General features: G+C 44.9%; 1 protein-coding gene across 1 annotated transcript in view; it reads left to right on the top strand.

The window, feature by feature from the left end:
• LOC306701114 (seizure protein 6 homolog) overlaps positions 1 to 12,071 on the top strand; it is a gene marked incomplete at both ends in the record, with an annotated part of 284,116 nt that overhangs the window by 197,770 nt on the left and 74,275 nt on the right. The window contains one exon of the mRNA XM_079166361.1: positions 6,179 to 6,368. Within this exon, the coding sequence (XP_079022487.1) occupies positions 6,179 to 6,368 (190 nt within the window). The remainder of the gene's footprint in view (positions 1 to 6,178; positions 6,369 to 12,071) is intronic.

The following is a 12,071-nucleotide window of genomic DNA, read 5'->3' as shown; positions in this document are numbered from 1 at the left end:
ACACAAAGCGATATCCGCGTGCACTCCGGTGAAATGGCCCGATGAGGTCCATGCCGATTTGCTCGAATGGCACCTCCATTAAAGGCAGAGGACACAAAGGCGCCCTCGGGATGGCCGGATGGTTTACCAATTGACACTCCGGGCAGGATGCACACCAGCGGCGCACATATCCCCGGATACCTGGCCAATAAAATCAGGCCATTATCCGGTCAAGTGTTTTTTCATATCCCATGTGGCCAGCCATCGGGTTATAGTGAGCCGCCTGGAAGACAATTTCCCGACGGCTTTTTTCGGCACAAACAATTGGGTATTTTCCTGACCTGACTGAGTGTCACGACTCACTCTATACAGTCTGTCCCTAATCAAAGAAAAGTGTGGATATGTCTGTACTGCGTCAGGGCGCACCAACTGACCATCAATTTGTATCACTTGATCAAAGGCTGAGCGTAGAGTATCATCCCGAGACTGCTCAAGTGGAAAATCTTCCATGGAGTGTAATTCGGGACCCAGTGGAGTCTCCACAGGAGGCTCCGCTGGTTCCCCCTCCCCGTCTGCAGCGTCGGACAACCTCGCGTCACCGCTGAGCACCGCACATATACCGCATGACCCTGTCAGTCGTGAACGCGCCCCCGCACCGTGCCCCATTAACTTATTAAACCCCGGTCAATCCGTTCAACATCAGGGGGTGCGTAAGGCGGGAGCTAACCGCAACCTTCACACTATGTTTTTTCCCATTACATCTAATTTCTACTGGCACTATGGGATACTCGTGAACATCCCCATGCACACACATAATTTCCACCCACAATGCCTCCACCAATGCCCCGGGTCGAACCAGGCTCTGATGAATCATAGACTGTGTACAGCCAGTATCCACCATTGCCTGATGTGTACCCCCCTGGATCCTTACCGGAACGCGGTACGTCGCCCCTGGACCAGGGGAGGGTGTTGGAAGGCCGGCAACCCGAATCACCTGGCCCACCTCCATCAGCGGACACTCCCTCCGGAAGTGACCGGGCTGCCCGCACCTCCAACACTCCTGCCCTGACGTTTGAGGAGCCCTCTGTAGGTTGGGAAGAGGGGTCGCAGGGGGATCGGGAAGGTGGAGGAGGGTTGTCGGCCGCGGAGCTGGTAGGGGCCGCGCCAGGGCCTGCGGCTGTAGCCTCCTCCGAGGGGCAGGCGTCGGCCGGGCCGAAGCCGACGGGCAACCGCTGTCCGGTGGTAACGGACCCAGGCTGATGTTCGGGCTGGCAGCCCCTCTACAAATTGTTCCAGGACAACCTTCTCCACCACCGTCTGCGCCCCTCCTGGGCTCTCTGGTTGTAGCCACCTGGTGGCGGCGTCCCTCAGCCTTTGGGCGTACGCGAATGGTCGGTCGTCGGGCCCCAGCCCGTCCTCGCGGAACCTCCGCCGGTGGTCCTCCGGGGCCAGGCCCAGGCGATCCATGATGGCCCAACGCACGTCCGCGTAAGTGTGCTTGGCCGCCGGCGGCAGCCCCAGGGCCGCTGTCTGCGCCTCCCCCGCCAGAAGAGGCAAGAGCCGGAACGCCCACTCCATCGCCGGCCAGCCACACACCTCCGCTATGGCCTCGAATGTGTCCAAAAACGACTGCACATTGTCGGCTGCCGTCATTTTGTGCAGTACCACCCCAGCCAATGTAGCGGGGACCGGCGCTGGCGGAGCTGCATCGGCCCGTGCTGCCAGCTGCTCTAGGGCCCGGGCCTGCCTATCTGCCTGGACCTGTAGCGCCTCCAGGAACTGCCGATTGGCCTCCGCCTGGTCCCGCTGCATGGCCGCGATCCCGCCCAGCATCTGCCCCAGCGCAACGATCGGCTGGGTCGGCGGGTCTCCTCGCTGCTCGTCACTCTCCATGTGCCTGCCTGTTGGGCTCCAGTGTAACATGTCCCTGTTACCATGGGGTTCTTAAGGCACAATGACGCCTTACAGTCAGGAAGCGGATCGTAGTCTCTTTTATTTATTTCACCGCTCACGCTGGTCTCGGCCCGGGCGCTCTGCCGCCATGGGTTCCAGCGCCCAGCTCTGAGCGATCCTCCTTGTCAGCTTTCTCGCTCTCAGCGTCGCTCGGCCCGCCTGTGTGTCAGTCTCTCGCCTCCGTCCCTACTGATCGTTTAAAAGGGGACAGATACCATTACTAATTGTCCCCAGCTGAGGCTGATTAGTCCTCTCCCTGGCCCCGTTCCCTGAACCACTCCCTCCCCACACTCAGTCCCCTCTGCAGGTGACCCCAACCACACCCACGCCACCACAAGAACTTTTTTGGTAGAAACTCAACTAGTCATGTTTGGAGGAGAAAGAATGCTGAGTTGCATCCAAAGAACACCATACCTACTGTGAAGTATGGGGGTGGAAACATCATGCTTTGGGGCTGTTTTTCTGCAAAGGGACCAGGACGACTGATCCGTGTAAAGGAAAGAATGAACGGGGCCATGTATCGTGAGATTTTGAGTGAAAACCTCCTTCCATCAGCAAGGGCATTGAAGATGAAACGTGGCTGGGTCTTTCAGCATGACAATGATCCCAAACACACCGCCCGGGCAAAGAAGGAGTGGCTTCGTAAGAAGCATTTCAAGGTCCTGGAGTGGCCTAGCCAGTCTCCAGATCTCAACCCCATAGAAAATCTTTGGAGGGAGTTGAATGTCCGTGTTGCCCAGCGCCAGCCCCAAAACATCACTGCTCTAGAGGAGATCTGCATGGAGGAATGGGCCAAAATACCAGCAACAGTGTGTGAAAACCTTGTGAAGACTTACAGAAAACGTTTGACCTCTGTCATTGCCAACAAAGGGTATATAACAAAGTATTGAGATGAACTTTTGTTATAGACCAAATACTTATTTTCCACCATAATTTGCAAATAAATTCTTTAAAAATCAGACAATGTGATTTTCTGGATTTTTCTTTCTCATTTTGTCTCTCATAGTTGAGGTTTACCTATGATGAAAACTACAGGCCTCTCTCATCTTTTTAAGTGGGAGAACTTGCACAATTGGTGGCTGACTAAATAGTTTTTTTCCCCACTGTATATACTAGTGCTGGGCAACGATTACATTTTTTATCGTGATTAATCGCATGATTTTCTGCGATTAATCGCATTGTTGTGCGCAAAATGCAATAATGAATTAAAAGTAGTGTATTGCGCACTTTTATTTTAAAAGTACTGCTATATGAACAAAAGTGCAATAACATTTGGTTTGCAAACACTTTAACCAAATAAGGTTATTTTTAACAGCAGTATTCCCTTTACACAGTAGCAGTTATATCTCTTCACTATCTGTGCTCAGTGTGCGGACTGTATGTGAAACGTTCCACTGCTGTGCAACAGGAATAAAATGTTCTGTGCACATTTCATCAAAATGTCTATCTTCTGTCTTCATGACAGTCAGAGCATGTGAATGCAGCTCTACTGTTCATCAATATAATGCTGTAACTCCGAGGTGATGATGGTTACCCAGCGATGTCCAGTAGTCTCCAGTGAGAGCAACAGCTGGAGCACGTTGTAACGCCGTCGCTTTAGTCCTCTCCTTTTCATACAACTCGTGTATTCTTCTTGTGATGGTGCATCTTGAGGCTCATACGTGACGTCATTCGTTGCGATCCTAAGAACGTTCCTCAGACCAACATCTTCCACAACACTAACCGGCTGCAGTTTGTCTCCACTTCTCTGTGGCATGTGTTAGCTTTTCTTGCTTTTGTTTCTCTATACTTCTCCCACACGCTGCATCAACATAGTCTGCCGAAACCTCCCTCCACTGTTTGTTTGGGTGATTTGGTGGCATCAACGATGTGTATTGCATTTAAGTGATACTTTAGACTCGAAGTACTCCGGTGATAAGAAGGAAAAAAACTGCGTTAAAGCGCGATAAAATAATTGTCGCCGTTAATTAATTAATGCGTTAACGCGATAATAACGCGTTGACTTGCCCAGCCCTAATATATACTTTTGTATATATATTTATCAGTGGCGGGCCGAGCATTTTATACCTGGGCCTTCACTGCTGTCCTGCAGCTGAAACACCACCTTATAACCTCATGATGGCGCCACAGACGTGACATGCCGCGTGTAAATAAATTAAGCACAAGTACTCGTCCTTCAAGCTCCCGTCTCTCTACTCTTCCACTTCTACACTTCTACAGGGTGCGAGCATGACACCTCCCACCTCGTTCTCCCCCTGGTGGTTGGCTGACTGTTAGTTGAGGAAGCGCTTGATTTGATATGTAGCAGAGCATGCATTTTAAACGTCAATATCGCTGACGATCATGCTCATTTAATCGTGGCAGCCAAAATCGTGATCGCGATTAAAATTCGATTAATTGTGCAGCCCTAGCTGTAACTATATATGTATTCGTATTAAACCATTCAGTACGAGGCTTACAAACTGAACAATACGTTTGAATAATACTAGTGCATTTGGAAAATACAGAAGCTTAAATTGTAGAAAATATAATGTTTCCTGCGCTCACTAGGAGACAACGGTCTGTGTGATCTCTGAACCGGAACAAAAAACACACAACATAAATCAGCTGGGGCTCCGCAAGTGTTCTGGGAGGCTAGGCTAACTAGCTTAACAGAAAAACAACAGCAGTAACACGCATTCTGCTACACACTCAAGGGCCATTCAGATATTAGATGTAAAAAAATGAACCAGTTGATTTACCAAATGCTGATCACATCCTCCTTTCTTTGTTGACAAAGAGTTTCATCCCATGGTTAAATCCCAACTCACAAATCCGTTTATCCTCCAATTTCAGCCATTGAGTGTAATAAAACAAAGCTAGGTAAAAAAATTAATAATCTACACCAAGCAAAATGCTAAAAATATCATAATTTCTTCCATATCTTTGAATTTGAACTCTCACTACTCCGACTAAGCCTCTGCTGTAAGTTTTGTTTCACGATAGTCACGTGCTCGCCCACTGACCAATCACAGCACACGCTGAATCTCACTGCAGAGCTGCTCCTGAAAACTGAGCTGCACGTAATGCTGACGTGCTTATAGGCCAGCTAGAATGCTCTGGCACGTCAAAGAATACGCCCAACATGTCAAACTAAAGATCTGATTGGTTGAACACTATGACAATCAACAATATTGTCCCCATTCACTTAAACTGCAAAGGGATTCACTTGTGAGTCTGCAGGCCTGGGGCCTCTCTTCTTACCTAGAGACACAGAGGTGAAATCTGATTGGATAAAAGCTCTACTTAAAACAAGCTGCACTAGAAGCAGAGCAACTGAGGAACACAGTAGCTGTGCAATTAGATAATAAGATAATGGGAAAAATATTTTTATAAATTATAATACATATAGTGTATTTAAGAAAAAATATTAAATCACAAAATAGCTATAACTTTGTGATTCTGTTTAGGCCAGCAGAGAAGGCCTCGCTGGCCCTGACGGCCCACCACTGCTATTTATATTGTAGATAGTGTTTACATATTTATGCTTACCTCTGTTCTACTTTGTTGTCCTTGTTTTATTTGTAATTTCTGTGTATGTACGTTGAGAGCAACGTAAAAACCAGAGTGAAATTCCTTGTATGTGTTTGCATACATGGCCAATAAAGCTGATTGAACCCTTGCATATGTCCTTTCATATTTTTCTACAATCTTCTAACAGTTGCATTCACCATCTTTGGTGGTTAACTCTCCTTCATTGTTTGACAAACTATAACACCAACTGTGTGTGCACACTTACATACGATATCATTGTTACAAAGTTTAAAAGGGTCTATCATAGTAACAGTTTTTCTCAGGTGAAGTTGGCCAAAAGAAATATTTTGCACGTTATCATTCTTCGCTGACCATGGTGGTCTCATCTTGGAGGTCAGTACCAGGCTCAGTCCAGGAGCTGACTGTGTAATGAAACGCTGTCTTGGTTAAAAAGGCACTGAATACATGCAGATTGTGGTCGCAAACACAATTGAAACCACAACAGCATTTGAAATCTGGCCCATGGTGATTGTTTTTCAGAATGGGGTCATCAGCTCCTGTGTCAGGTTGAGAATCCTCAACTAGCATAGGATGCTGCTGGGCCTTAGAATCAATGTTGGTCTTCTTCTTAAGGTCCTGTGAGGCTTTGAATCTCTCAGAATCTTCATTGTTTATTGTTTTGTTTTTTGATATGATCCACAGATGGTCTAATTCTTTCACTGTTTTCTGTCAGGTGTTGAATGTGAATCTATTTGAGGGAGACAAGGTGGTGTTTGAAGATGTGGGCCACAGAGAGAACACCATGCTGGCCAATGAGTCCATTCTGATGAGGGGGTTGGTAGTAAGAAGCCACAGCAATCAGATCTCTATCCGCTTCCACAACCAGAGGTCTCAGGTTGGATCAGTGCTGCTCAGATACCAAGGTAAGTTTGTATTACATAAAAGATGACATTTAAATGATTTAATGTTTTTTTGCTCCTTTGGCATTTTTGTAACTTTAAGTTGAATTCACATTTTTATCATGTAATAAACTGCTGTCAAATATCACTGTAGTGCCATATATACAAAGGATTCTATAGCTGTATTGCCTGTAGCAGAGTTGATAATTAATAAATCATATATATTAATTTAGAATTACGACTCATAAGCCCATATTAATACATCATCAAACACATAGTATCTGTGTAAAGATCTAGAGGAGTAATGTCTACCTGAGCAGAGAATGAAGTCTCTCTCCCTCTGTGTGTTGATACCGGAGCTTCTCCTTGCTTTGCTAACATAGCCGGGCCGGCCGCATGCCTTTGAGTGCATGTGAGCATCCTAGACTGATTAGCTCACAGCCGCCACTCTCCACTGCTCTCATATGGAGGTTACAGCTGTTCACTTTGTCCCGACCAACAGCGTCATCGAAGCAATGATTCCCTTCATTTCCCACCCAGTTAAACACTGTAAACTCTGTCAGCACTTTTGCAGTTAGCTGCCGGCTTGCTGTCGCCATGTTGAGAGCTGTTGAGAGGCAATCAAAATTAATTGAATTTGTATTTTGAATTTTTCAATTACATTAATAAGCGCATTTGCACAGATTTATTGATTAGTCCATAGTAAGAACTATATAAGTTAAAGCTCCCACACATTGAGCTAAAACTCTCCACAGATATACTCCACAGAAATACTCTAGAAGCTAGCCTTCCCTGCCCATCTTTTTGTCTATAAAAAGTACTAAAATACTAAAAGATTAGGTTGTTGATCAATGCATTCAATGTTGTGGATTGCGATGGCTTTAGCAGTGAAGCAGTGCATGTGTTGTCTGAGATAAGATTCATCACAGTTGAGTTGCTGTTGCAACTTATTGTTCTAAGGCAGAAAAAGGAAAGTGCAGGCCAGGCAGCAGTGGAGGAGAATGGCACCATGGATATATTTGATTGTATTTGGTTGAACATGCTCACACTCACCATCATCAATTTACAATATGTCACTTCTGACATGCATACAACATCCTTCTGGAATTCTAACCACATCCCCAGTTAGGAAGCTACCATACAGCCTATATAAAGGCAGGCAGCATAACAAATGTCATTGCATAATTCATTGTTGAAGGCGATATGCCATATGTCACCCAGGAAAGTCATTTTTCCATGTCATTTATATACACAAAAATGATTATGTAGTCCTACATACTGCCAAATAACATGTAGGGTCCAAAGATGTATCTGATGGATTAAAATGTTATTGAGGTGACTTTTGCTGATTTAGTCACAAACCAGAAATTCGTATGATTATGTGATACTGGTTGGGTAATAATTTAAGATTCTGTTGTCAATCATGGGCAGGTTAATTCAAAGTGAGACTATATGACTTTCAAAATAAGAGTAGCAACTCCACTTCTGCTAATTAAACAGTTTATAATAAGGATGAAATGAAAGGCACAAGGTCAAAGGGGTTGTATTTAGTCTTTCATTTATAGGTTTGTTTTGGCCGTAACATGAATTAAACCAATCAGAGTGTTGTCTCCCATTCCCTTTAGCCTGCACCGGTGCATTGCTATTTAAGTGTTCAAAGTGAAAGCTTAGCGGACCCTCTGCCTCCGCCGTCTCTCAATCCTCTGTCCCATCAATAACTCCATTTGACTGCAAATGAGCAAAAGCACCAATAACCTATTTAACGGAGGAGAAGGTGCTCTGTTTGTGTAACAAGTGTACAAGCATAGTGAACACAGTTGGTTAATGGCTCAATCGCTTTCTGCTGCCTCAAGATAACAATGTGCCAACAATGCTCCTGACCGTGCCTCATATTAAAAACCAACACGCCAATGTGTGCACGGATGGTACAAGTACATGTTCTACATAAACCTGTGCGCAGCGCAGTGCTGTAAGATCATTGAGATGGAGGACACGCATGGAGCACCGCAAGAGTGCAGATGCAGCTGTATATAGTTAGATGTAAAATGCACACTTGATGAGCTGTTTGAAATGTCTTTCTTTACAGTAAAAGTTTGTGTTGATTATTATAAGAATACAAATTTCAGGTTTTGTGACAAATTAAGCTGCAATTGTTATTATTATTATTGATATTACCACCATTATTATAATTATTAGGGGGCATCACCCTGTAAAATTGTTATGGACAAGTTGAGAGCAAACAGTTGCTCATTCACAAATCCAGCAGACATTGAGAAACATTAGCAATCCTCTATTTCTTTCTTCTTCTACTTCTGTCCACCTGATGAGTGTCAGTCCAATGTTCACTCTGCTTTTAGCTCTGTATTTGTCCATACCAACTACTGGGAAAAGTTGGTACGAGTCTCTTCAGCTGCTTAATGCTCCAAAATATTCATCAGCTAGTTTCTAACTATGGTTGCTACTGTTTGCTGTTGAGCAGGTAGAGTACAGTGGCTCGAAGTGAGGTTAATAAGAGTAAAGTTGTGGCCTAAAAACCCGAACAGTGAGCTGAAAGATGCTTGAGGGCTCCATAAAGTTGGAGAATGGCTCCCTCATGGATCACACATCTAACTGTTACCCCATAGATCAGGCATGTCCAAAGTCCGGCTCGCGGGCCGTCAGATTTCATACGGCCCGCAGCTTCGGTCTTATAATGTGTTATTTATGGTTCGCTAGCTCTGTCAGAATAAATAAATCATAAAACGTTAAAGATGTAATTCCTCCTTTCACCACACGGTGGCAGCACCATTCTAATGCTATCTGGCTCTGCATCCGTGCTGCGAACCCTTCTCGAATCATTTCTGCCATGGCGACTGCAAAAAAAAGAAAAGTTGACAGTGAGGGCCGCTTTCAGAAGCGGTGGGAATTACAATACTTCTTCACTGAAAATCGAGGCAATTGTTTTTGTCTAATTTGTAAAGAGACGGTTGCCTTGTTTAAGGATTTCAACGTAAAGAGACACTACGAGACTAAACATGCTACAACGTACGACAAGCTAACAGGGAGTGACCGCGCTGAAAAAGTGAAGCAACTCCAAGCTGCTCTAGCATCACAACAGCAATTTTTCACGCGGGCCTGTGAGTCAAAGGAAAACATCACCAAAGCCAGCTACGAAGTGGCCATGTTAATAGCTAAACATGGCCATCCTTTTACTGAAGGTGCGTTCATCAAAGACTGTGTCATGAAAATGGTGGAGAACATTTGCCCCGAGAAGAAACAAGAATTTATGAATGTTTGCCTGGCACGCAACACTGTGGCACGGAGAGTTGAGGACATATCGTCAGATATTCAGAGACAACTGGGGGACAGGGGAGTGGCTTTTGATTATTTCTCATTGAATAAAAGCATCGATGCATCTGACACTGCATAACTACTTGTTTTTTTAAGAGGAGTTGATGACAACATGAACGTGACAGAGGAGCTGCTTGACCGCAAAAGGCTTAAAGGGCAAACCAGAGGAACAGATTTATTCGTTTCTGTTTGTGAAGCTGTTGATGATATGAAACTACCATGGAGTAAAGTTTCTGGGATCATTACCGATGGTGCGCCTGCCATGGCTGGTGAGCGAAGTGGATTGTCCACACTGATCTGCAATAAAGTCAGCGAAGAAGCAGGTAACGCTATTAAACTTCACTGTATCATTCACCAGCAGGCTCTCTGCGCCAAACATCTCAAATTTGACGAGGTTATGAAACCAGTGGCAAAGGCAATCAATTCTATTCGCTCTAAAGCTCTAACCCACCGACAGTTTCAGCAGTTCTTGCGTGACATCCAGGCTGAATACGGTGACGTAATAGATCACAACGATGTGAGGTGGCTAAGTCGGGGGTCCGCACTGCAGCGATTTTTTTCTCCCTCAAAGAGGAAATTGGACATTTTTTGGGTGAGAAGGGACAACCAATGGAAGAACTGTCCGATCCTGTATGGTTGGCAAATCTGGCTCTTTTGGTTGACATAACAAAGCATCTGAATGCGCTGAATGTTAATCTTCAAGGAAAAGATGCAGTGGTGAGCCAGCTATACGCTCATGTTGTGAAAAAACTTCGTAGAGACAACGGAGAAAGTCAATTTGTAGTTTAGTTAATCAAATGCTTTAATTTAAGCTCAAACGGAGTATTATATTCCGGCAGTTATACGTGCACGGACCTAACAACCAACACCCAACATAGAGTTGAGACATTCTTAAAAGGCGCTTGTAACAGAGTGCGCTGACGTATTTAAGGTTCTCCTTAGTGGAGCCTCATAGGTGAAAATCATAGGTGCAGGCGGAGCTGGGTTTAGAGCAGCGGCCTGGTTGGAGCACTGAGCATGTCCCGCCCACACTGGCTCACGTCCATTGATTGTTGTCATCTGTCAGTGTGTGTGCATGTTGTGAGTGCGTAGATGCAGTTTCGGCAAGGGCACTGTTCTGCTGTGATTACTAGACAATGTGTTCCTGTTTCTAGTGTGATATGTGATGGCCTTTGCCCTGATCACACGTTGATCACAAGGGCTGTATGCTGACAGCCAATGTATGTTGATCACAAGGGCTGTATGCTGACAGCCAATGTATGTTGATCACAAGGGCTGTATGCTGACAGCAAATGTATGTGTGTGTGTGTGTGTGTCAGACATTTCCTCCTTTATGTGCCACTTAATAAACTATCTTTCAAACTTAGAGGCTCTTACTTGCCCTGACGTAATTTCAAACCTTCTACTCAGTGTTTCCCACATTATACAATAAACGCCTGTTTATATGCTTGTATACGTGTGTGATTGCGTATTTGGCTGCATATATTTATTTCCATGACACTCATATCAAGGCCTATGGAAACAAACTGCAACTTTTCCAAAGACACTTGTCCCAAACAGAGCCCTGCACCGTGCACTTCCCAGCTTTGAAAGGTCGTTGACAGTTTCCCACAGGACAACATCGGTGTGCAAATGAAGAGTTATGCAACAGCTATCGCATCTCTTTCTGTGGAATTTAACAAACGCTTTCGGGACTTTGCAGTTATTGAAAAGGACATGTTGCTGTTCTCTTCTCCCTTCTCCGTGGACCATAATGATGCTCCTCCACAGCTGCAGCTGGAGCTCATTGAGCTGCAGTGTGACAATGAGTGCCGCGGAAAACACCAGCAGTGTTCTCTTGTTGACTTTTACCGGCAGCTGGACAAAAGCAGGTTTCCAGAAATGCGGTCATTCGCTAAGAAAATGCTGAGCTTATTCGGCTCCACATATTTGTGTGAGCAAACATTCTAAGTCATGAACTTTAACAAGAACCGATTGAGGTCAAGGATGAGTGACTCCCACTTGCGTCACATTTTACACATCTCAACCAATGACCTCAAGCCAGACCTGGTCTCTTTACTGAAATCTAGATCTCAGTATCACCCTTCCCATTAGTGTCAGCAAGTTATCTGTTCCTTGATCAATCTGAAATTGAGTGTTTTGAACGGTAACATCTGTCACTATTAACAGTGAAAAGCCTAAAGCACACTAATGCAGTTGGACTTATGGCACTTATGTTATTAAACTCTTGAATAACATTTGGTTATAACTGTTGATGTTATGTACCTGTAGATGTGACACAAACTATTGCTTTCTGAAAGATCTTGTAAAAGACAAGGGCAAAATTGTTTTAAAGTTTAATGATAACAGACCACTTTGCATTACTTATAACTCCTGTTTAAAATGTTCATGAGGCAA

Source organism: Pholis gunnellus (genome assembly GCF_910591455.1).
Source record: "Pholis gunnellus genome assembly, chromosome: 9".
Classification (NCBI taxonomy): domain Eukaryota; kingdom Metazoa; phylum Chordata; class Actinopteri; order Perciformes; family Pholidae; genus Pholis; species Pholis gunnellus.
The sequence above is the reverse complement of the archived record's forward strand: the minus strand, read 5'-3'. Positions and strand labels throughout refer to the sequence as shown.